Source organism: Lithobates pipiens, unplaced genomic scaffold (genome assembly GCF_037356315.1).
Source record: "Lithobates pipiens isolate NorthernLeopardFrog02 unplaced genomic scaffold, aLitPip1_a1.2 Scaffold_10, whole genome shotgun sequence".
In the NCBI taxonomy this organism is placed as follows: domain Eukaryota; kingdom Metazoa; phylum Chordata; class Amphibia; order Anura; family Ranidae; genus Lithobates; species Lithobates pipiens.
Window position 1 is genome coordinate 86,613,313 of NW_027507686.1, and position 24,575 is coordinate 86,637,887.

The window sequence follows — 24,575 nt, forward strand, 5'->3', positions numbered from 1 at the left end:
ACCCAGGCCTTGTGGTGGAAGAAACAAGGTTTAGCCTGTAACGCTTCTCTTTGAGAGCTGGACCCTGGGATCCAGTGCCTTGGTTTTTTTCAGCCATAAAGCTTCCTGGCAGGGTGCTATACAGGTCCAAGGGAGTGGAACCCCGATAAAAAGGGACCCCCCCTCCTTGAAGGTTTTTTTAACGGAGCCTGCTGTGAGGGGTGAAGATTGGGTCTGTTTGGTTTTACCACAGAACCCTGCGGCAGGCTAAGGGAAGTGAAGCTTGCTAAGGAATTTTTACGTTTCTAATGGATTTTCTCCTTGTAAGTAAATGTCATGCCTAAAGTTGCCATCGGGGGCTGTGATGAACCCATACCTTGTTCATGCTTCCAGATCCCGCTCTGTGTCAGCAGAAGCTGGCAGGCTTCTCCAGTCCACCAAGCCTCTGGTAAGATGTTGAAGGAAGGGTTTTCTTCACAATCTGAGAAATTGCTGATGCAATCTCTTACTGAAATGGTCCACTCCACATTTAGGCTACCCTTAACTGCGTCGGCTGAAAGGCCCACTTCTTGTTTGGGTTCATTAAAGCCTCCTCAAGCTTGGCATGCTTTTCCTGTCCATTCGTAAAAAGTTGGGATTCCTGTTAAAGAACGCTTTTTTTTTTTTTTTTTTTTTTCTTTAGCAGATTTAGCGTTTAAACCTGCAGTGGCGGCAATTGGTCTATGTCAGTCCTTGAGGGATCAGTTGAGACAGGTGCTCAAGGTTATCCCTGATCAGCAGGCCCAGGATTTAACCGATCTGCCAGGGGCTTCGTGTTTTGCGAATGACGCTATGCGAGAATCTATTCTTCAGGCCTTACGCTTGTGCTGGTGCATATGCGTAGAATCTTATGGTTGAAAAGTTGGTCAACTGAAATGCAATGCAAAAAACTCCTGGCTGGTTTTCTTTGGGGATAATTTGGACAAATACATCCCAAAAAATTCAAGTGGAAAAAGTACCCGCTTGCCAGTTAAGAAAAGGAGTAAATGTCCCTCATTTAAACGGGCTTTCTCCAAGGCCAGGGGCATCAGCCTCCGGGCAGTAATGACGACCTCCACCGTCGGGTTCAAGAGGTAAACCTCAAGGTCAACCCCAGGGACAAAAGAAGTCCTGGGAAAGAAAACCTACAAGGCAGAATACTAAAGCCACTTTATGAAGGAGCGCCCCTGCTCGCTCGAGTTGGGGGAAGACTTCTGCAGTTCTCAAGGGTCTGGCAGGAAGAGTTTAGAGACAGATGGGTGGTCTCCACAATAGCTCTAGGTTACAAACGATTTCCAAGAGTTTTCGTCTCCCTGTTTTCTCAGGTCAAACGTCCCCAAAGATCAGAGAAAAATAAGTCTCTTTCTAGCATTAGACTGACCTTTTGTCTCAAAGTGATCATGGTGGTCTCCGTGGAAGAGCAGAGGTTGGTTTTATTCTAACCTTTTCACGGTACCAAAACCAAATGTAGATGTCGGACCCATTCTAGATCTCACAGATCTAAACCGATTCCTGAATAGCCGCTCTTTTCGTATGGAATCAATCCGATCGGTTATCTCCATCCTACAAGAATGAGAACGTCTGGTGTCAATCGACATCAAGGATGCATACCTACATGTGCCCATTTTCCCCGCTCACCAGAAATATTTTCAAGGTAGAAAATCTCTATTTCCAGTTTGTAGCCTTGCCTTTCGGTCTAGCCACGGCAACTCTGGTGTTTACAAAACTTCTGGCCCCTCCTCTGGCCAAATTAAGGACTCGAGGTATAACAACTACAGCATACCTAGACGACCTGTTATTGATAGAACGGTAAGTAGCCTGCTTAGACCAAAGCATGGTCACCCCAGCCAACTACCTGGATTACCTAGGTTGGGTCCTCAACCTAGAGAAATCTTCTTTAAAAACATTAAGAAGACTAGAGTACTTGGGTCTGATCATAGATACAGCCCAGAAAAGGGTGTTTTTACCCCAGGCAAAGATCAATGCCATAAAGGAGCTGGTGCAGGTGGTCAGGGAGAAGGAGCCTTCTATTCGCCTTTGCATAAGGTTATTGGGAAAGATGGTGGTGAGGTAAACCATATCCTAGCGTGGGCAGAAAAGCATGTGCCATGCATATCGGCAATCTTCATTCCAGGGATAGAGAACTAGCAGGCGGACTACTTAAGTTGCCAGCAGTTGCCCTCACCCCGACATCTTCCTGGTTATATGCCAAAGATGGGGGGGGGGGTCCCGGATGTAGGTCTGTTTGTGTCCAGGTTCAACAACAAAGTCGACAACTTTCTCAAGAACAAGGGATCCGCTTGCATGCGGAACGGATGCCTTAGTGACCCCGTTGGATCGGTTCTTACTGATTTTATGTATTCCCTCCTATTCTGATGCTACCTCGTCATCTTTGCTTTTTTTTTTTTTTCTTTCTTCTTTTCATTCTCTTGATGTAGTGAGAGCAGTCAAAGTATATTTTAAGGCGACTGCTCAGATTTGAAAACGGATGTTTTCTTTGTGTTGCCTGGAGGTCATAGAAAAGGACAAGCAGCGTTGAAATCTACTATTTCTAAGTGGATTTGGCAAGTAATTGTTCAAGCTTATGGTTTGAAGAGGAAGCTTCCACCTTTTCAAATCAAAGCGCACTCCACCAGGGCTGTTAGTGCTTCGTGGGCAGTGCATCACCAAGCCTCCATGGCTCAAATCTGCAAGGCCACAACGTGGTCTTCAGTCCATACATTAAACAGATTTTATCAGGTGGATGTAAAAAGGCATGAGCAATATCGCCTTTGGGCACAGTGTGCTGCAGGCAGGTCCTCAGGTCTTATGGCACCCTACTTTTGTTTTGTCTCCCTCCCCTCAGATAGCATTGCTCTGGGACATCCCATATCGTTTTTTACTATGGCTTTGCGTACTGTGATGTACGGTGAAGAAAATAGTAGTATTTTTATAACGGCTTACCTGTAAAATCCTTTCTTTGGAGTACATCACGGGACACAGGTCCCTCCCCTCTTTCTGGTATACATGTATATTGCTTTGCTACAACAACTGAGGTACTCCCTGTAATGGGAGGGGTTATATAGGGAGTAAACTTCTGTCTAGGGTGGGCTAGTGCCCATTACCTAAAGGTGGCCTATATAACCCATATAGTTATTTCTATGGCTCTGTGTCCCGTGATGTATTCCAATAAAAGGATTTTATAGGTAAGCTGTTATAAAAATCCTATTTTTTTTTTTTACTGTTGGGCACTGCGTCGCTTTGACAATTGCACGGTCTTGCGATGCTGTACCCAAACAAACTTGTGCTTTTTTTTCCCCACAAATAGAGCTTGCTTTTGGTGGTATTTGATCACTTCTGCAGTTATTTTTTGCGCTATAAACAAAAAAAACACGACACTTTTGAAAACACAATATTTTGTACTTTTTGCTATAATATCCCCTTTTGAAATTTAAAAAAAAAGCAATTTTTTTATTTTATTTTTTGTTTAGGCTGATATGTATTCTTCTACATCTTTTTGGTAAAAAAAATCGCAATAAGCGTATATTGATTGGTTTGCGCAAAACTTATAGCATCTACAAAATGGGGGATATTTTTCGAGCACTTTTTTTTTATTTTTTTTATTCTGTGACTGCAACATTATGGGGGACACATCGGACAATTTTGACACGTTTTTGGGGCCATTGGCATTGATCAGTGCTATAAAAATGCATTGATTACTGTAAAAATGGCACTAGCAGTCAAAACTAGGGGGCGATCAAGGGGTTAACTGTTCCCTGGGAGGTGATTCTAACTGAAGAGGGAGGGGACTGACTAGAGGAAGTGATGGATCGTCGTTCCTAGCTAGTAGGAACGCACGATCTGTCACTCCTCTCAGAACAGGGATTTGTGTGTTTACACACACCCTTCTGTGTTCTGTCCCTCATGCTCGCGATCGCTTGTGACTGTCAGAGGCTCGCTGATCTGGGGAGATCAGACGAAAACCTGACAGCATGTACATTTTCATCAGATCTCATCTGATACCATCCCACAAGATGGATGGCAGATGTATAGCCATACGTCTGTCTTGAGCGGATCCAATGACAGGTGGGTGTCAGCGGATACATCTCTGCTGACACTCACCTGCCCATAGGTGAGTGAATGGATGGCCCGCTCGGATCTGCCTGAAATTCCGAGCAGGCTCCTATCACAAGCCCAGTTCTGCAACTAGCTGTTGTTGCTATTTCTTTTTGTCAGGCCACCGCTTATTGGACTAGGGATATGAAAAATAAACAGTATCCTGTCTTCTAGGACTGTATTTGGTGGAGCACTTTATAAATGTGACCCTTTGCTTTTTTTGTGTTGAAGGTCTTGAACAAGTCACGACAGATCTCTGAAATGACTCTTTTTGTCCAGAATATTATGGCTAAATGCCTGGTCAGCTGAAACTGCCTGTGAAAGACACCTCACAAGTATGCCCTTCGAAGGAGAATGCCTCTTTGGGGCATTTGACAAATTGATCAAAGATTTCACAGGGGGAAAGGTACTTTTTCCACTGTGCAGGGTTTCAAAATTCCTCTTCTCTGGGTTGCTTCTACCTCCTCAAAATGAAGATCTCTACCCTTGCTAAAACTTTTAAGTCAAAATTCAGACCCTTTCTTTTGGTCTGTGACTTTGAACACAATCCACCAAATTTACCACAAAGCCCTCCTAACGAACGACTTTGCACCTTCACTCCTCGGAATGGGGGAACATCTAAAACAGTTTGCCTTTCTCTGGGTCACAGATATCCCAAACCTGTGGGTTTAGTCCGCTGTTTCAAATGGGTACAGAGTAGTGTTTAAAACTCACCCACCCCCACTGCTTCTCTTCTCTCAAACTAACTAAAATCACGTTTGCAGAACACTCTGAACCATCTGTTGTCCTGGGCTGTGGCTGTCCATTATTTCTGGAAGACAGGTTTTTGTGCAGTAAACAGGTTTGAAAATAATCATTTTAACCTATCAGTTGGGAGTATTTGGACTGTCCTGACCCAAAAATCACTAAACGTTCCAAAGGTTCCAGGTTCCAAAGTTTCAGATGGAATCTACAAGGTCAGTTATTGTTTCTCTGAAGGGAATACCTAGTTACCTTTTTAGAAATTCCTCTGGATATTCGCTTTTACCCCACTCCATCAGCTTTTCCATGCTTTGCAGTAGGAGAGAAATGCTTCCTTTTTGTCACACTGCCATTTGGCCTACCCAATGCTCCCAAAAACTTTACAAAAGTACTTTCACAGCTTCTTGCCCTCTTAAGAACTTGGGACATTCAGGTCACAGGGTATCTAGATGATCCTCTTCTGAAGGAAGACTCCTCTCCCTTCCAACTATCTGCAAACCTTCACAGGGCTATTCAGATCCTAAAGCTGTTTCTTCAGCTTTGAAACAAAGAATTAAAAGTCAGCAGCAACAAATACTGTAGCTGCTGATTTTTTAAAAATGGGACACTTACCTGTCCAGAGATAGCTGCTCTTCAGACATCTTTTGGTTCCAGGTGTCGGGATGTTTACCTAGGACAGTGATGGCAAACCTTGAACTCCAGATGTTTTGGAACTACATTTCCCATGATGCTCATGCACTCTGCAGTGCAGTTGAGCATCATGGTAAATGTAGTTGCAAAACATCTGGGGTGCCAAGGTTCACCATCACTGACCTAGGAGGTCGTCTGTGACTGCTTGCAGCTTCATAGCTGGCTTCCCTCTGGGCATGCTTGAGCAGTGCTGCCCTTTGTGAATCGTTACGCAGCTTTCTGAGAACAATGACATGTCCCAGAATACTGCAGGGGAAAGAGGGGGCCAACTTATGCTCGTAAAACCATTTGAAGTGGAAACGGTACCTGTCAAAACCAACTTTACCATCACCTATGTTACATTTGTCCTTTTCTAGATGCATTTCAAGCAGAAGTCTTTCTTTCAAACTGGTCTCTCTGACATCCCTCTAATTCTTGACAAGAGTTCTGGACCTCATGGTGGCCTCCTTGAGGTTGTTTTTATTTGCTCAGTTCAATTTAAGGCCTCTCCAGCAAAACATTTCAACAATGGCTCTCTCAACCTCTTTATTCTTTTATCAAGCCAAGCAAGGTATTTCCTAGCTTGTTAGAATTTTAAGCCGGCCTTGAAAACGGTAAAGTAATTTATACCATACCAATGCAAGGTGATAACAGATGGTTCTCAGGCCGAGGAGGAGTGTTCCTGTCCTATTTCAAGGAACATGGCCACCCAAAAACCAAGCGCTACCATAAATATGCTCAGAGCGATAAAGATGGCTCTGTAGCACTGGACCCACCTTCTTCAGGGACATGTAATCGGATAATGCCATGATTATGGCCCACATCAGTTATCTGGGGTGTTATAATTCAAACAGCCTTGATGGCAGCAAGCCTAATCATCTCATGGATGAGTTAGCACTGTCCTGTGATCTCCTCCATTTTTCACGCCCCAGGATTACCTCAGTTGTCAGTCTGGACCAGGAGGAATGGGCCCCTTTACCCTGACTTCTCCAAACTTTTATATGTCAGAGATGGGAGACCTTATGTAGATATTCTGGCCTCCAGGCTCCCAAACAAAATTAACGTCCTTTTTTTCCCACAAATAGAGCTTTCTTTTGGTGGTATTTGATCACCCCTGCGGTTTTTATTTTTTGCGCTATAAACAAACATAGAGCGATAATTTTGAAAAAAACGCATTCTTTTTTACTTTTTGTAATAATAAATATCCCCCAAAAATATATAAAAGAAACATATTTTTTTCCCTCAGTTTAGGCCGATACGTATTCTTCTACATATTTTTGGTAAAAAAAATCGCAATAAGCGATTATTGATTGGTTTGCGCAAAAGTTATAGCGTTTACAAAATAGGGATAGTTTTATAGCATTTTTATTAATTTTATTTTTATTTTTTTACTAGTAATGGCGGCGATCTGCGATTTTTATTGTGACTGTGACATTGTGGGGGACCCATCAGACATTTTTGACACATTTTTGGGACCATTGTCATTTATACAGTAATCCCTGCTATATAAATGCAGTGATTCCTGTGTAAATGACACTGGCAGTGAAGGGGTTAACCAGTGGGTGGCAGTGTAGGGGTTAAGTGTTCCTAGGGGTGTGTTACTAACTGTGGGGGGGTTGGGCTTTCATTTAGTGTACACTGATCTCTGCTCCAATCACATGGAGCAGAGATCAGCGTCACTAGTTGCTAGGCAGAATGGAAAAATGTTGTTTATACAGCATTTCCTCCATTCGGCCGCTCCGTGAGACGATCGCGGGGATGCCCGCGGCGATCGAGTCCGCGGGTCCCGCGACCGGACTCACGGGGGTCCCGACCAGCGTGGGAGCGTGCCGCCGGCGGCGCGCTCCCGATGGCACGGCGGCAATGAATATTGGACGTACATGTACGCCAATATGCCTGCCCGTGCCATTCTGTCGACGTACATCGTCGTGCGCTGGTCGGGAAGTGGTTAATAGCTGTTGTGTTGAGGGACAAAGGGGGTCTCCTGATTCTGCAATTTCCACATTGCTGAAAGCAAAAGTCACTCCCAGAAATATTGACATTTTTGGAGCTGAAAATGTTGCTTTGTCTGGTGTGAACATAGCATTTCAACCACAGAGTCTTTGCATTTTGTCATTCTACAATCGGGACTCAAATTGAACTTTAGTTTCTCTTAACTCACATCATAAAAAAGCTATCAATAAATGCTGTATTACATGTTTGTTTCCCTGCAGACAGGCTGAGAACAAGCTTGGGTCATGGGACAGCTGTATATTAATTAGGAAAAAGGTATTTCAATTTTTAAATTTTTTTTTTGTATTTTTTTTTTTAATAGACCACTGCGCGTGTAAACACCCTTCCTAACCGGACCAGTTTTCAGCTTTTGGTGCTCTCTGACACTTTGACAATTACTCAGTCATGCAACTTTGTACCCATATGAAATGTTTTTCCTTTTTTTTTAATTTTTTTTCACACAAATAGAGCTTTCTTTTGATGGTATTTAATCACCGCTGGGTTTATTTTTTGCTATATAAATAAATACAAAAAATATATAAATTTTTTCTTTGTTATAAATTTTGCAAATTTACTCAATTTTCATAATGCATTTGGCCAAATTTTATACTGCTACATATCTTTGGTTAAAAATAATTCAAATCGGTGTATATTATTTGGTCTGTGAAAATCACACCGAAGTACCGAAGGCCTAGCTCATTTCTTGAGACCCTAATAAATACCCCCCAAATGAACCCTTTTTGGAAAGTAGACATTCAAATGTATTTAGATAGAGGCATGTTTTTTTTTTTTTTATTTATTTATTTATTTTTTTAAGTTGTAATTTTTTTCCCACAATTCTTTGCAAGATAAATAAAAAATTTATTATTTTTTTTTTTTTCACAAGTTTAGCTTATTTCTCACACACAGCATATGCATAGCACAAATTACACCCGGAAAATACATTCTACTACTCATCTTGAGTGTGGGTGAAGCCATATGTGTGAGACTTTTACACACTCTGGCCCAACATGCAGGGAGCACCTTCAGCTGTTCTAGGAGCATACATTACACATCTCATTTCTTGACTACCTCTTGCACTTTTGAAGGCCCTGGAGCACCAGGACAATAAAAACACCCAAAAAAATACCCCATTATGGAAAGAAAACACCCCAATGTATAATCTGAGGCATATCGAGTCTTTTGAACATGTTATTTTCTACACGTTTTTTGAAAATGTGAAAAGGAAATCAATTTTTTTTCTTTTTTTTTTTTCATTTTATACAAAGTTTCTAGCATGTACATGGCAAAAATGGCACCCCAAAATACATTCTGCTACTCATGAGTGGCAATGCCATGTGTGAGACTTTTACACAGCCTGGCCACATACAGAGGACCAACATACAGGGAGCACTGTCAGATGTTCGACTACCTATTACACTTTGAGGCACTGTAGTGGCATGGATGAGCCGTGGATGGGGATGGCTAAACATGGTTGAGCCATGAATGTGGATGGCTGGGTCGGGTATGGATGGATAAAAATACAGATAGATTGTTGCGCTAATTCAAAAATAAAATAAAATATAAAATAAATAAAATGGCAGCTCGCACTATATTGTAGGGAACAATATGCACAATATAAACAAAGAAAATGCGGCGCACAAACCAAAAAATATAAACACATTTAAAGGAACGCATTCATGTGTAAAAGTCCAAAATGTAAAAGTACTCCACCTCATTCAGCAGAGATAAGGATAGTAGGGGTCCCATCACCCAACACGACAGACCCTTACCATCTGTTCGACGATAATGCACAAATAGAAAAGCCACTTTGCTCCACTACTCCTCACAAGCAGTACACTGGAACCAGAAATCTCTCCAATCATGAACAGGTATTAAGATTCCCATGTAATTCAGCAGTCATGTGGATATAGAAAAATAACAACGCTCATTGCGCAGATATCTTAAAAAAAAAAAAAAAAAAAAAGATGCCCAATTTATTAAGAAAAAACAATTCCACTCACATTTAAAGCGGGAGTCCGCCGTTTTTTTTTTTTTTTTTTTTTTTAAAAGCCAGCAGCTACAAATACTTCAGCTGCTGACTTTTAAAGTAATGACACTTACCCGCCCAGCGCACCCGCGATGTCTGCACCCGAAGCCGATCTCTCGATCGTCTCTCGGGTGCTGCCGCCACCATCTTGGGTATGGGAATCAGGAAGTGGAGCCTTTCGGCTTAATTTCCCGGTTCCCCACTGCGCATGCGCGAGTCGCGCTGCGCAATAAGGATGGTCCCCGCTATCTCTGGGATCCGTGTGTTTCCCAGCAGGCAGCGGGGGACCTGCGGAAAGGGGGCGTACCTTCTGCAGAATCTATGCCCGAAGTGGATGCAGATACCTGTACTGTACAGGTACCTGCACCCCCCCTCCCCCCTGAAAGGTGCCAATTGTGGCGCCGGAGGGGGGGAGGGTTCCAATGAGCGGAAGGTACACTTTAGGGTGGACCTCCGCTTTAAGTTGATTAAAATAGGCAAAACAACTGAAGCGTCCAGTGCTTCAGTGATAGTCGCTGTAGTGCAGTCTGTCCAGGTCCCACGTTAAGCCTGGCTTACTCATAGTTAGTGTTTGGCATTTATTATCAATTTACTGTTTTTAAATCATTATGACCCTGATTAAAAGTTCACATACCATCCATTGCCCCCCCCCCCCCTTTAACATTGTGTGTGTGTGTGTGTGTGTGTGTGTATATATATATATATATATATATATATATATATATATATATATATATATATATATATATATATATATATATATATATATATATATATATATATATATATATATTTCAGGCTTCACAATTAATCGTCAAGAATCATTATCGCAATCTTGACTAATGTGTTTCACAATTCTTTCTATGCAAAGCATTCTCTCTGCTCTTCTGAAGCCACAGCCCTCAAAAGAAAGGAAGATAAAAACTGGGCAGTCTGCCAAGAATCAAAACATTTTTTTCTATCAGTTGAACTTAAGTATACATTGTAACAATTTGTCAGTGTAATAGACTGCGTGTGAGTGAAAAAAGTTTAAACACTAAACCGTTTTCTGACATTTGTTGGTTTCAAGTTAAAAATTGTATTTTTGGCTAGAACATTACCGTATATACTCGAGTATAGGCCGACCCGAATATAAGCCGAGGCCCCCAATTTACCCCCAAAAAAACTGGCAAACTTATTGACTCGTGTATAAGCCGAGGGTGAGACATGCCTGTCCATCCCTGTGTGTGTGTCCGTCCATCCCTGTGTGTCCGTCCATCCCTGTGTGTCCGTCCATCCCTGTGTGTCCGTCCATCCCTGTGTGTCCGTCCATCCCTGTGTGTCCGTCCATCCATCCCTGTGTGTGTGTGTGTGTCTGTCTGTCCATCCATCCCTGTGTGTGTGTGTGTGTCTGTCCGTCCATCCATCCCTGTGTGTGTGTGTGTGTCTGTCCGTCCATCCATCCCTGTGTGTGTCCATCCATCCATCCATCCATCCCTGTGTGTGTGTGTCTCCATCCATCCATCCATCCATCCCTGTGTGTGTGTGTCTCCATCCATCCATCCATCCATCCCTGTGTGTGTGTGTCTCCATCCATCCATCCATCCCTGTGTGTGTCTCCATCCATCCACCCATCCCTGTGTGTGTGTGTATCCGTGTGTGTGTGTGTCCAGCCTACCTTTGTCCCGAGCCTCCGTCCCGTGCCTTGCCTCCTTGCCTCCGTTCCGTCCCGTGCCTTGCCTCCTTGCCTCCGTTCCGTTCCGTGCCGTGCCGTGCCTTGCCGTCGTGTCGTGCCTTGCCTTGCCTCCGTCCCGTGCCCTCTTCGGCGGCCATTGTAAAATTCAAAAGCCGCGCCTCCTCCTTCGCCTGTGATAGGCGGAACACTGAATTTCCCAGCAGCCTGTGTTCCGCCTATCACTGACGTCGTATCATCCTCGTCCGTAGTACGAGGATGATACGATGTCCGTGATAGGCGGAACACAGGCTGCTGGGAAATTCAGTGTTCCGCCTATCACAGGCGAAGGCGGAGCCGGAGGCGCGGCTTTTGAATAGAATGGCCGCTGTCTGTCTGCTCGACACGCTGATCGAGCGGGCAGACAGCGATGACTCGAGTATAAGCCGAGGGGGGCACTTTCAGCCTCAAAAAAGAGGCTGAAAATCTCGGCTTATACTCGAGTATATACGGTACTTAGAACCCCCAAATATGTATGTGTGTGTGTGTGTGTGTGTGTGTGTGTGTGTGTATGTGTATATATATATATATATATATATATATATATATATATATATGCGCCGTGGTCTTTCAAATGCACTTTTTTTGGGGAAAAATTATTTAAATTTATTATTTTTTTTTAAACCAGTAAAGATGGCCCTTTTTATAAAAAAAAAAAATAAAATAGATTTTGCGACGTGAGAATTGTGATCTTTTTATTCAAAGCAAAAAAAAATCTTGATTTTATCGTGTGTTATATGTGTATATATTATATCAGGGCTCGACAAACCCCGGGCGCCAGGTCGCATTTGCGACTAGAATTCGCGTCCTGGGGCAACGCTGCTGGGGTATCCTGTCTCCATTTGGACCCTGAACTCCGCCGCGCAATTGCATGCGGCCTTCTAAAATCTTTCGGTAGTCTGGCGCCATCTTGTGGTGGGTGTAGAAATTACACCCTATTCCAATAATGCTAATCCTAATGGAGTGAAGCTCCCCTGCCTGTTTTTCACTGCCCGCCCATTTCCTTCCCAAAGTGAAGAGAAGTGAAGAGAAGGAAGTGATTGCGATCGTCATCTGGCGCCTTTTGCCCAACGGTGAGTGTGGTGGCTGGTAAATGGCTTCTCATTATATTATTATAAAAAAATTATTTTAACGACTTTCAGACCGGACCATTTTGCTGGTAAATGACCAGAGGTCTTTTTACAATTTGGCACTGCGCTGCTTTAACTGGTAATTGCGCGGTCATGCAATGTTGTACCCAAACAAAATTTGCGTCCTTTTCTTCCCACAAATAGAGCTTTCTTTTGATGGTATTTGATTGCCTCTGCGATTTTTATTTTTTGCGATATAAACGTAAAAAGACCGCAAATTTTGAAAAAAAATGATATTTTCTACTTTTTGTTATTAGAAAAATCCAATAAACTCAATTTTAGTCATACATTTAGGCCAAAATGTATTCAGCCACATGTCTTTGGTAAAAAAAAAAGTAAATAATTGTATATTTATTGGTTTGCGCAAAAGTTGTCACATCTACAAACTAAGGTACGTTTTCTGGAATTTACGCAGCTTTTAGTTTACGACTGCCTATCTCATTTCTTGAGGTGCTAAAATGGCAGGGCAGTACAAAACCCCCCCAAATGACCCCATTTTGGAAAGTAGACACCCTAAGGAAATTGATAAGTGGCATGTTGAGCCCATTGAATATTTTATTTTTTTGCCTCAAGCGATTGAATGACAAAAAATTTTTTTTATTTTTTTTTTACACAAAGTTGTCACTAAATGATATATTGCTCACACATGCTATGGGCATATGTGAAATGACACCCCAAAATAAATTCTGCTGCTTCTCCTGAGTACGGGGATACCACATATGTGGGACTTTTTGGGAGCCTAGCCGCGTACGGGGCCCCGAAAACCAAGCACCGCCTTCAGGCTTTCTAAGGGCGTAAATTTTTGATTTCACTTCTCACTACCTATTACAGTTTTGAAGGCCATAAAATGCCAAGATGGCACAAAACCCCCACAAATGACCCCATTTTAGAAAGTAGACACCCCAAGCTATTTGCTGAGAGGCATGTTGAGTCCATGGAATATTTTATATTTTGCCACAAGTTGCGGGAAAATTACAAACTTTTTTTTTTTTTTTTTTTCACAAAGTTGTCACTAAATGATATATTGCTCACGCATGCCATGGGCATATGTGAAATGACACCCCAAAATAAATTCTGCTGCTTCTCCTGAGTACGGGGATACCACATATGTGGGACTTTTTGGGAGCCTAGCCGCGTACGGGGCCCCGAAAACCAAGCACTGCCTTCAGGATTTCTAAGGGCGTTACAGTTTTGAAAGCCATAAAATGCCAAGATGGCACAAACCCCCCCAAATGACCCCATTTTGGAAAGTAGACACCCCTAAATTTAGGGGTACACTAGTGAGACTAGGTAATAAATGGCGGGTGCCCTGAAACTATAAAAAAATAACTAACCAACCAGCGTCACCTGTAACAGTTATATGGTGATCACTGGTGAAAGGGTTAACTAGGGGGCAATCAGGGGGCTTTATGCGGTAGTATATGGGGGTTCCTGGCGCTATAAAAAGCTGCGGCGAACCTAAATACCTACCTGCCTAACTAGCGTCACCTGTGACACTAATACAGCGATCAGAAAAACGATCGCTTATTAGGCTGGGTTCACACTGGAGCGATGTGGGAACGCCACAAATGCGCGGCGGGTTCCCGCATCACATGCCTCCCGGCGGCAGTTCACACTGCCCTATGCGAACTGCTGGGAGTGTCAGTGAAATGTTAATGACACCCCCAGATCAGTTCGCATATCGCAGTGCGATCTGCAAACTCGGATCGCATGGTGTGAACACCCATGCGATCCGATTCTGCTGCGGGCCAAAAAAAGGGTCCCGTGCGAATTTGCGGCGGGTGCGACACGAATTCAGCCATACTATCTGTATGGCTGAACTCGAATCGCACAGAGATCGGATGTGATTTGCAGTGCGGTGCGAATCACATTCGTTCTCATAAACCGCTGCAATGTGAACCCAGCCTTAGTGACACTGGCGACGGGGGGTGATTACGGGGTTAAACCTTTATTGGGGGGGTTAGGGGGGCACATTAGAACTAAAGGGGGCTAACCCTAACTGCCCTAACAGTTATTACAGTCACAAATGACACCAATGCAAAAAAAAAAAAAAAAATAAGCAATTGGTGTCACTGTGACTGGGGGGGCAGGGGTAATTGGGGGGTGATCGGGGGGTAAAGGGGGGGTGTGAGTGTGCCTGGCATGTTCTACTGTGTAGTGTAGTGCTTGTGCAACTCACCGATGCTCTCTCCTCGGTGCCGGAACGAAAAATACCGACACGGAGGAGAGAATACACTTCCTCTCCTGTGTTTACATTACAGGAGAGGAAGTGATGTCACCGGACATTTTCATTCGTCGGGAGCGATCGCGAGGGGGTGGTCATGAATGAATGGCCGTCCCCTCGTCCGGGATCGCTCCCGAACGAATACCGACCGCCGCAGGCACCGGGCGGGGGCCCGATCGGGCCCCCGACCCGCGGGCAGGCAAGGACGTACATGTAAGCCCTTATGCCTGCCCGTGCCATTCTGTCGACGTACATCGTCGTGCGTCGGTCGGCAAGTGGTTAATTAACCACTTCAGGACCGCCGTATTGCCATTGTACGTCAACACAATGGCACAGGCAGGCACAATCGCGTAGATTTATGTGATTGCCTTCCAGCGGGTGGGGGGTCCGATCGGACCCCCTCCCGCTGTTTACGGCGGTCCGGTTCGGTCCAGGAGCGCTCCGTGATGAGGGGATGGCCGTTGGTTTTCGGCCACCCCCTCTGGATCGCTCCTGGCCAATGAGAAGCTTCCTCCCCTGTGTATTGTTTACACAGGAAGGAAGAAGTGATGTCATTCTCCTCGGGGCGGTCTTTTTGACCGGACTACGAGGATAAGACTAATAGTAAGTGTGCACCAACACTACACTGACATGTAGGTACACACAGGCACACAAACCCCCCCCCCCCGATCCCCCCTGCCCCCCCCCCCCCCCCCCCCAGTCACAGTGTCACTGATTGCATTGATAATTTCTTTACTGATCAATGCATTCAGTGTCAGTTGTGACAGTAAAAACTGTCAGGACAGTTAGTGTTAGGTCCAGGGTAGCCCCCTATCACCCCCCAATAAAGATTTAACCCCCTGATTGCCCCTAGAGTTAACCCTTTCACCCCCTTTTGCCAGTGTCACTAAGCGATCATTTTTCTGATCGCTGCATGTGTCGCTAGGTAGCTAGTTATTTTTTTAGGTTCACCGCCAGGTTTTTATATCGCTAGGTACCCCGATATACTACCCAATAATGGTTTTAACCCCCTGATTGCCGCTAGTTAACCCTTTCACCCCCTTTTGCCAGTGTCACTAAGCGATCGTTTTTCTGATCGCTGCATTAGTGTCGCTACAGTCGCTAGGTAGCTAGTTATTTTTTTAGGTTCACCGCCAGGTTTTTATAGCGCTAGGTACCCCGATATACTACCCAATAATGGTTTTAACCCCCTGATTTCCGCTAGTTAACCCTTTCACCCCCTTTTGCCAGTGTCACTAAGCGATAATTTTTCTGAACGCTGCATCAGTGTCGCTAGGTAGCTAGTTATTTTTTTAGGTTCACCGCCAGGTTTTTATAGCGCTAGGTACCCCGATATACTACCCAATAATGGTTTTAACCCCCTGATTGCTGCTAGTTAACCCTTTCACCCCCTTTCACCAGCGATCACAGTATAAGTGTCACTGGTGACGCTGGTTAGCCAGTTAGTTATTTAGGTTCCCCGTCAGGTTTTTATATAGCGCCAGGGACCCCCATATACTACCTAATAAAAATGTGAACCCCCTGATTGCCCCTAGTTAACCCTTTCACCACTGATCACCGTATAAGTGTTACGGGTGACTCTGGTTAGTTTGTTTTTTATAGCATCAGGGCACCCACCATTTATTACCCAATAAAGGTTTAACCCCCTGATCACCCGGCGGATGATATCAATTAGGTTTTAGGGTCAGGGTCTGCGTCGCCCCAGGCAGCGCTAGGTTAGTGCCAGTACCGCTAACACCCACATGCAAAGCATACACCTCCCGTAGTGGTATAGAATCTGAAAAGATCAATATCTGATCTGATCAGATCTATACTAGCGTCCCCAGCAGTTTAGGGTTCCAAAAAAACGCATTGTTAGCGGGATCAGCCCAGATACCTGCTAGCACCTGCGTTTTGCCCCTCTGCCCAGCCCACCCAAGTGCAGTATCGATCGATCACTGTCACTTACAAAACACTAAACACATAACTGCAGCGATCGCAGAGTCAGGCCTGATCCCTGCCATCGCTAACAGGTTTTTTGGTAGCATTTTATATTCAAATCCGGAAGGCAGTGCTTGGTTTTCGGGGTCCCGAACGTGGCTAGGCTCCCAAAAAGTCCCCCACATGTGGTATCCCCGTACTCGGGAGAAGCAGCAGAATTTATTTTGGGGTGTCATTTCACATATGCCCATAGCATGTGTGAGCAATATATCATTTAGTGACAACTTGGTGCAAAAAAAAAAAAGTTTGTAATATTCCCGCAACTTGTGGCAAAATATTAAATATTCCATGGACTCAACATGCCTCTCAGTAAATAGCTTGGGGTGTCTACTTTCCAAAATGGGGTCATTTTGGGGGGTTTTGTGCTATTTTGGCATTTTATGGCCTTCGAAACTGTGATAGGTAGTGAGGAGTTAAATCAAAAATTTGCACCCTTAGAAATCCTGAAGGTGGTGATTGGTTTTCGGGGTGCCGTGCGCGACTAGACTCCCAAAAAGTCCCACACATGTGGTATCCCCATACTCGGGAGAAGTAGCGGAATATATTTTGGGGTGCAATTCCACATATAACCATGGCATGTGTGAGCAATATATCATTTAGTGACAACTTTTTGTAAAAAATTTTTTTTTTTTTTTTGTCATTCAATCCCTTAGGACAAAAAAATAAATATTCAATGGGCTCAACATACCCATCAGCAATTTCCTTGGGGTGTCTACTTTCCAAAATGGGGTCATTTGGGGGGGATTTGCACTGCCCTGCCATTTTAGCACCTCAAGAAATGAGATCGGCAGTCATAAATTAAAAGCTGTGTAAATTCCAGAAAATGTACTCTAGTTTGTAGACGCTATAACTTTTGCGCAAACCAAAAAATATACGCTTATTGACATTTTTTTTACTAAAGACATGTGGCTGAATAAATTTTGCCCTCAATGTATGACTAAAATTTAGTTTATTCGATTTTTCTTATAACAAAAAGAAGAAAATATCTTTTTTTTTCAAAATTTTCGCACTTTTTCCATTTATATCGCAAAAAAAAAAAATCGCAGAGGCAATCAAATACCATCAAAAGAAAGCTCTATTTGTGGGAAGAAAAGGACGCAAATTTCGTTTGGGTGCAATATTGCATGACCGCGCAATTAGCAGTTAAAGCAGCGCAGTGCGAAATTGCAAAAAGACCTATGGTCCTTAAGGTGTTTATTGGTCCGGAGCTGAAGTGGTTAAGGAAAAAAAAAATATTATTTGTAATCCTTCCTGCTTGACCCCTTTCACAAGGGCTGTCTGATCAGGTTCACCTGCCAGTTTTTCAGCCCACCTGTCCCCAGTGCCACCTGCCATCTGTTATCGGTGCCACGTATCAGTGCCATCTGTCATTAGTGTCACGTGTCATCAGTGCCATCTGTCATTAGTGTCACGTGTCATCAGTGCCATCTGTCATTAGTGTCACGTGTCATCTGTGCCATGTATTGCCATGTAAAATTCATGAGATTCAAAGAGAGCATCGAAAGCTGAAAATTGGTCTGGGCAGGAGGGGGGTTTAAGTGCCCAGTAGGCAAGTGGTTAAAAGCACCACATAGTAAACACGCTACTAAGAACATAGTTAACCCTTTGACTGCCCTTGGTGTTAACCCCTTCCTACCCAGTGTCATTATTAGTGACAGTGTATATTATCACTGATCACTGTATTAGTGTCACTTGAGATGTCAATAGCATCTGTAAAGATACAGATCAGGGCTACATAAGAGAAGGAGTGCTTTGCTTTTAAAGAATAAATATATATTAAGATTTAAAATGTTGGAGACTGCCATTAAAGAGGGCCGGTTTAAAAAAAAAAAAATTTAAAAGTCAGCAGCTGCAAACGCTGTAGCTGGTGACTTTTAATAAGCACACTTGCCTGTCCAGGGCACCCGCGATGTCGGCCGCTCGAGGCTGATCCGTCCCTCGGCGCCGCCATTTTGGCTAAGGGAAACAGGCAGTGGTGCCTTGCGGCTTCACTGCCCATTTCCTACTGCCCAGCGCTTTGTGAATGGGTCGCGCTGTGTTCTGGGACACACAGTTCCCAGAACACAGCGCAACCCATTACACAGAAGAAGACACCGCACGGAGGAGAGAAGATAGATCTCCACAGAGGAGAAAGAGGCAGATTAGGACAATGTGCCTAGCAACAGGCATTTCTGGTAAGTTAAAAAAAAAATTTTTTTTCATTTTTTTTTTCAAATTTTTTATGTATTTTTTTTTTTTCAGGGTGGCCCTGCACTTTAAGTAATAACGTGTACTAAATCTTTTTCGTTTGGGAATTCAACAAAACCATCTTTGTTTGGGAATTCAGAAAAAATGAAACGTGCCGCAAAAGCTGTGACACCAGAAGATGCCAAGCAACTGCGGATGACAAATTTCTTTGCAAAGACTTCTTGTTCAGAAAGTGAAGTGCAACATGTTACTGCAGAATCAAGTGGCACAAGAGAAGAACAACCAGCAGAGAAGTCCCCTTCAACAAGTCACCCTCAAAATGAAGGAAGAAGGAAGTTTAAACAAGATTGGTGCAAGGAACTCACATGGCTTAAATTTGACCATAATACAGGCATAGCCATATGTGAGATTTGTGCCTCCTTCCCTGGCATTGCTGACCACACATCCAAGATTGTGAAAGGGTTTTCATGACCATTTAAACTGGAGACCTTCAAAAAACATGGAAAGTCACTCCAGCATGACAAATGCATAAAAGCCAAACACGCCCTGTTGGCTCCAGAAGCTACGCCATTGGCTGCATGCGTTAAGAAAATGGACCAAGGGATGTTCAACCACATGAAAGTTCTATTTAATGTGGCCTATTTATATTGCAAAAAACAACAAGCCATATACAGACTTTAAAGGTTTGTTAGAGCTGACAGGGAAACTAGGGGTTGCTGTGAGAGAAGAGTATGCAAATGACAAGAGATGCAAGGAATTCATCTCACATATTGCAACTGTAATCCGGAAAGAACTCATCTGCGAGCTAAAGGAGGCCAAATATGTTAGTTTGATGCTAGATGGATCAACTGACAAAGGAGGAGTGGAAGAATTAATATTGTATGTCAGATACATCAAGAACAATAGGATCAAAAGTATTTCTATCAGTCTTACCTCTTGAAATGGCAACTGCAGATGGGTACTTAGAAACCATCACTAAAGAGCTGAAGACACATGGTCTTTCAGATTGGCTTTTTTCAAACCAGCTAATTGGAATTGGTACAGATGGTGCTGCAAGCATGATTGGAGCTGAAAATGGACTGGTACAGAAAGTACGTCAAAATCTTAGCCATGTAATTGGCATTCACTGTGTTGCACACCGATTAAATTTAAGTGTATTAAGCTCTGTGAAAGATGGAAAATGCATTGATGACCTTGACTCGGTTTTAAAGAAGCTGTACCAATTTTACCAGCATTCACCCAAGAGAATGCGACAGCTAAAGCAGGTAGCTGAAAGTTTTCATGAAAAAAATCCAGAAATTTCAGTACTTGCATAATGTAAGATGGGTGTCAAGCAAAGTCAGTGCTCTCTCTGCACTTGTCAAAGATTGGAAATGTGTGACAGTCCACCTTGAAGGTGTTGCTGCAGAAAGACAGTGCTTCTGCAGTTGCACATGGTTTGTTGAAAAAACGAACTGATTTTAAATTTGTTCACATGCTCCATTTTCTGCTTGACTATCTAGAAATTATTAAGAACCTCTCCCTTTTATTTCAAAGGGAAGAGCTTTTCTTAAGCACAATTGAGTTGCATGTGAAAAACACAATTTCTTCTTTAAAAGCACTCAAAGATGTGCCAAAAAAATATGAGGAGAGATTTCTAACTGGAACATCACTCAAAGGACAGTATCAAGATGTACAGTTGCACGGACTCGGCAATACTGTAACTTCTTTGATCCAAAATGAAAAGGACAAATAGATTCAGTATGGTGCAAAATACCTAGAAGAGCGATTTTCTGATTCAAAGGAATATTGAACGCTCCACTGCAGTGTTTGATACCTTTGCCTGGCCATCGGGAAAATCACTACAGGACTATGGTGTTGATGACATCACAACATTGGCTCAGTATTTCCAGAAACAACTTTCAATGCCTGAAATGCATGCATGCAATCCACAATGAGTGGTATGAATTTAAAGTTCTTGGAAAAGGAAAGAAACTGTGTGAACTTCTGGATTTGGCACTCTCCAACACAGACAGGTTTTGCCTGTCTCAACCGCATGTTGTGAGAGAGGATTCAGCTTGATGAACTTTGTAAAAAATAAGTTCAGATCTTTAATGCAGCAAGAAAGTTTAGGTGATTTCTTGATGACCAACATGAATGGATCATCGGTGAAGGATTTAGATCCTGCAAAGGCTGTTGACCATTGGTACTTTAATTGCAAAAGTACAAGGCATATTCATGGCCACAAAAAGCCAAGTGAAAAAAAATTACATTGCATTAAACACTTGGTGCCACATCCGAATATATTCATTACCTACACAAGTTAAATGCCTATATATGTTTGGTTCTAGTTGTCTTTCTATGTTAAATTAAAGATTGGTTAATTTTTATATTGAAAATAAAGCTGTTGTCCGTTAAAAAAACCTGGCTCCTAACTTTTTTAGCTGGCTCCTAGATTCCAAGCAAATTTGTCAAGCCCTGTATTATATAAAATTACTACACACAATTTTTTTTATTTTTATTTTTTATTTTCAGTGGGCACTATTACATTTAAATCCATGAATTCTGTGCTCTAAATGCTATGTGAGGGGTGTATGCACTTTTGTGAGATACAACACTATGAACAGATGTAGAGAAGACAAGACTGCAGATAAACATATACAACTAATATAGGAGGATTTTTTTTTCCATCTGTTTATCACCCGAGACCAGTCCTTTTTACTGGGTGTAGGAAATGGGTTACTGCCACTTTTAAAGAAAAGCACCAGACGTCCCCTGTTTAAAAACCCAGGGACTGCCACCTTAAATGTCTGTGTCAGGGCGATTCAGTCGACAACAGGGTGCTAGGGCCAGGGGCAAGGTCAGGGCCAGAAAAAGCCCTGGATCTAAACTCAGCACCAAGCTCTCCTTTTGAGGGTACGCCCCCCCCACTCCATCGGGGGAGGCTGCTGCACTTCGTGGACATTTGGAAAACAATTCAGGACCAGTTCAGGATGGTCGCCTCAATTACAGTGGAGCAAAAAAGTATTTAGTCAGCCACCAAGTTCTCCCACTTAAAAAGATGAGAGGCCTGTAATTGTCATCATAGGTATACCTCAACTATGAGAGACAAAATGTGATAACAAATCCAGACAATCACATTGTCTGATTTTTTTATTTTTTTATTTTTATTTTTTATAGTATTTATTTTGCTTAAGCTTAAATTGGTGGTTGCAGGATCAGAACCTGCAAAAGGGAAAATCCTTTCTCCCGGTAACTTGCCAATCTCTCCGCCTGGGGCACAGAAGTGGGGTGGATGGATAACGGAGACATACGGGATCCCCTACAAAAACAATTTTTAGTTTCTCATTCGCAAAGCATTAACTGGAGGAGCCTCAGATGTGCCCATAAAAGAAAGGTCTTTGTTCTCGTTCAGGTTTTACCGATACCCATATACCAAAAAGATTCAGATTTTTGAGTGACTGCTGTTGGAAGTTGGTGACAACAATGTCTGGGGAATGCCCAGAAAAAAAAAAACAGACTACTTACCACCAGCTCGCAGACAACCAAATTTACCTAACAGTATGTGTTAAAAAAAGGGGTTTAGTCCGCATGCATTTGCAAGTTGGTGACCTGTCAGTGGTAAGTACCATAACTGTATGGTCTGTCGCATCTGCTCCTGCATATGTTTCTTTTATGGGCACATCCGATGCTCCTCCAGTTAATGCTTTTCTAATGAGAAACTAAATTGTATTTGTAGGGGATATTTTGGGCCGAATCCTGCATGTCTCCGTTATCATCCGTCCACCCTGCTTCTGTGTTTGTGGGGTCACATCACCTCTGATCTCTGGGTCCTACCTTTTTATTCCTTATGTTTGAGAATTGGTAGCATGTAAGTGTAAATTGAAAGGCCTGAATTGGTCTATAAATGCATTAAGCTCAAATTTAGTATTGATATGATGATTTATAAAGTTATCTGCACACTTAGGTGAGGCATACGCCTAATGACATTTCTTTCTCCCATTTTTAATTTTAAGGTTCTCCAGATTTAACTCAATAGACCTGTGGTTCTGAAGAATCTATCTTGAGAAACGCGTTAACTGCTCTGTTCTTGCCATATATTGTAACTGCTATTGTTATAATCTGAGGAGAACATTTTTCACGATTTTAAAATGTCTATATGTAAAATATATTTTTGTTAATAAACTTGTTAAAATGGAAGTATGTATGTGCGCCTCACTGGTACCGCATTAGTCCATTATTTTGGTCTTTTTTTTTTTTTTTTTGTGTGTAAATGGTATGCATATACTATACTCTTTGCTTGTGTTTTTATGTTGGATCTTTTGAATGTGTAAAGCTGCAGTGTCAAGAAAACCCAACCATAATGTTTTTAACATCTGTACCACAGTGATTTGGCAGCAATTCACACCATGTAAAATGTTTAAAACCGGCCTCAGGCCTATTGGCACCATGGTATTGGTGGTTTCACAAACCTTTACATCCTCAACAGGTGATTCAAAAATATGATGTAAAAAATATATTTTGAAGCTTAACCTGGGCAACAGCCATATAAAAGATGTCTGTAAAATTTGTGTTTTTGATCTTATGATTAGGTGTGTACAAACTTCTAAAGTGTGTGTGGTGTGTTTATATATATATATATATATATATATATATATATATATATATATATATATATATATATATATATATATATATATATATATATATATATATATATTAAAAAAATTTTCATCAAGTTTTTTGTTTTTTATTCTTTTTAAGCTTCTTATCTGGAGATGATTCTTCTACGTCAATTGAGATTACAGAAAGAGATGTTGAAATAGTGGCTAGCAATGACTCCAATATTTGCAGTAAAGCAAGAGGAAGTAATAAGGTAAGTTGTTGACTGCAGTGTTCGAATTTTAAATATACCACTTATCAAGAACAGTTATCGCCTTAAAAATATTTCTCTCTTGTTCATTGACTATATGCTCCGGGCACACATATGACCGGGCTACTGCTGTCTGTGTCAGTGTGCCGTGGCTTACAGCCACTCCATACTGCCTGGGTGATGGGTCTGTTTGTGGAATGCGTCTAGCAGTCCCTGCAGGAGGGGTAAGTATAGTTCCACCTGTCTCGGCAGGATGGAGCAGCTGGGCATTCCCTGGGTGGTCGACTAGGGGGTCTCTCTCTCCCTTTCTTTTTTCTTTGCTCTGTCCCTTCCCTACCCCCATGCTATGGGTCGCTGTCTCACTGGGCACATGGTGGTGCGATGCACGTACCTGGCTGGGGGTTCTTGGGGTGGGGGGGGGGTGCTTGGGGTGGGTATCCGGGTCCTGGCAGGGGGCTGCGCTGGGTGTTGGTTGGGGGTCCGTTCGTGGACACTAGCCTTGCAAAAGGAGATACTTTCCAAATGGGACAAATCTCCGTTGTCCCTGGATTGTCAAATTCGGTTAAGCCAGCTAGTCAGGGATTCCCTGCTCTGGTGGCTGAGGTCACTGGCTCTTCGGTCCGGGAAGTCGTTCCATCCTCTTCATTGGACGGTTATCACAATGGGGAGGTGTTTGGGGCGTACTGTACGCCCAGGTATGCTGGATACATGAATAATCCTGCCTGCTGATCAATGTGCTGGAGCTTCGGGTGATCAGTCTGTGCGTCTCCACAAGGTCACAGAGGCTGCAGGGGCATCCGGTCAGGATCCAGTCAGACAACGCCACGGCGGTAGCGTATGCCAATCATCAAGGAGCTCGGCTGCAGCACTGGAGGTTGTTCACATCCTGCAGTGAGCAGAACGGTGGGTGTCGGCTCTGTCGGCCGTGTACATTCCAGGCGTAGAAAGCTGGTAAGCGGACTACCTAA

General features: G+C 43.0%; 1 protein-coding gene across 2 annotated transcripts in view; it reads left to right on the forward strand.

The window, feature by feature from the left end:
- EDC4 (enhancer of mRNA decapping 4) overlaps positions 1-24,575 on the forward strand; it is a 499,346-nt gene that overhangs the window by 8,372 nt on the left and 466,399 nt on the right. For both annotated transcript variants that reach the window (XM_077456654.1, XM_077456664.1), the window contains exon 3: positions 23,499-23,610. In XM_077456654.1, the coding sequence (XP_077312780.1) occupies positions 23,499-23,610 (112 nt within the window). The remainder of the gene's footprint in view (positions 1-23,498; positions 23,611-24,575) is intronic.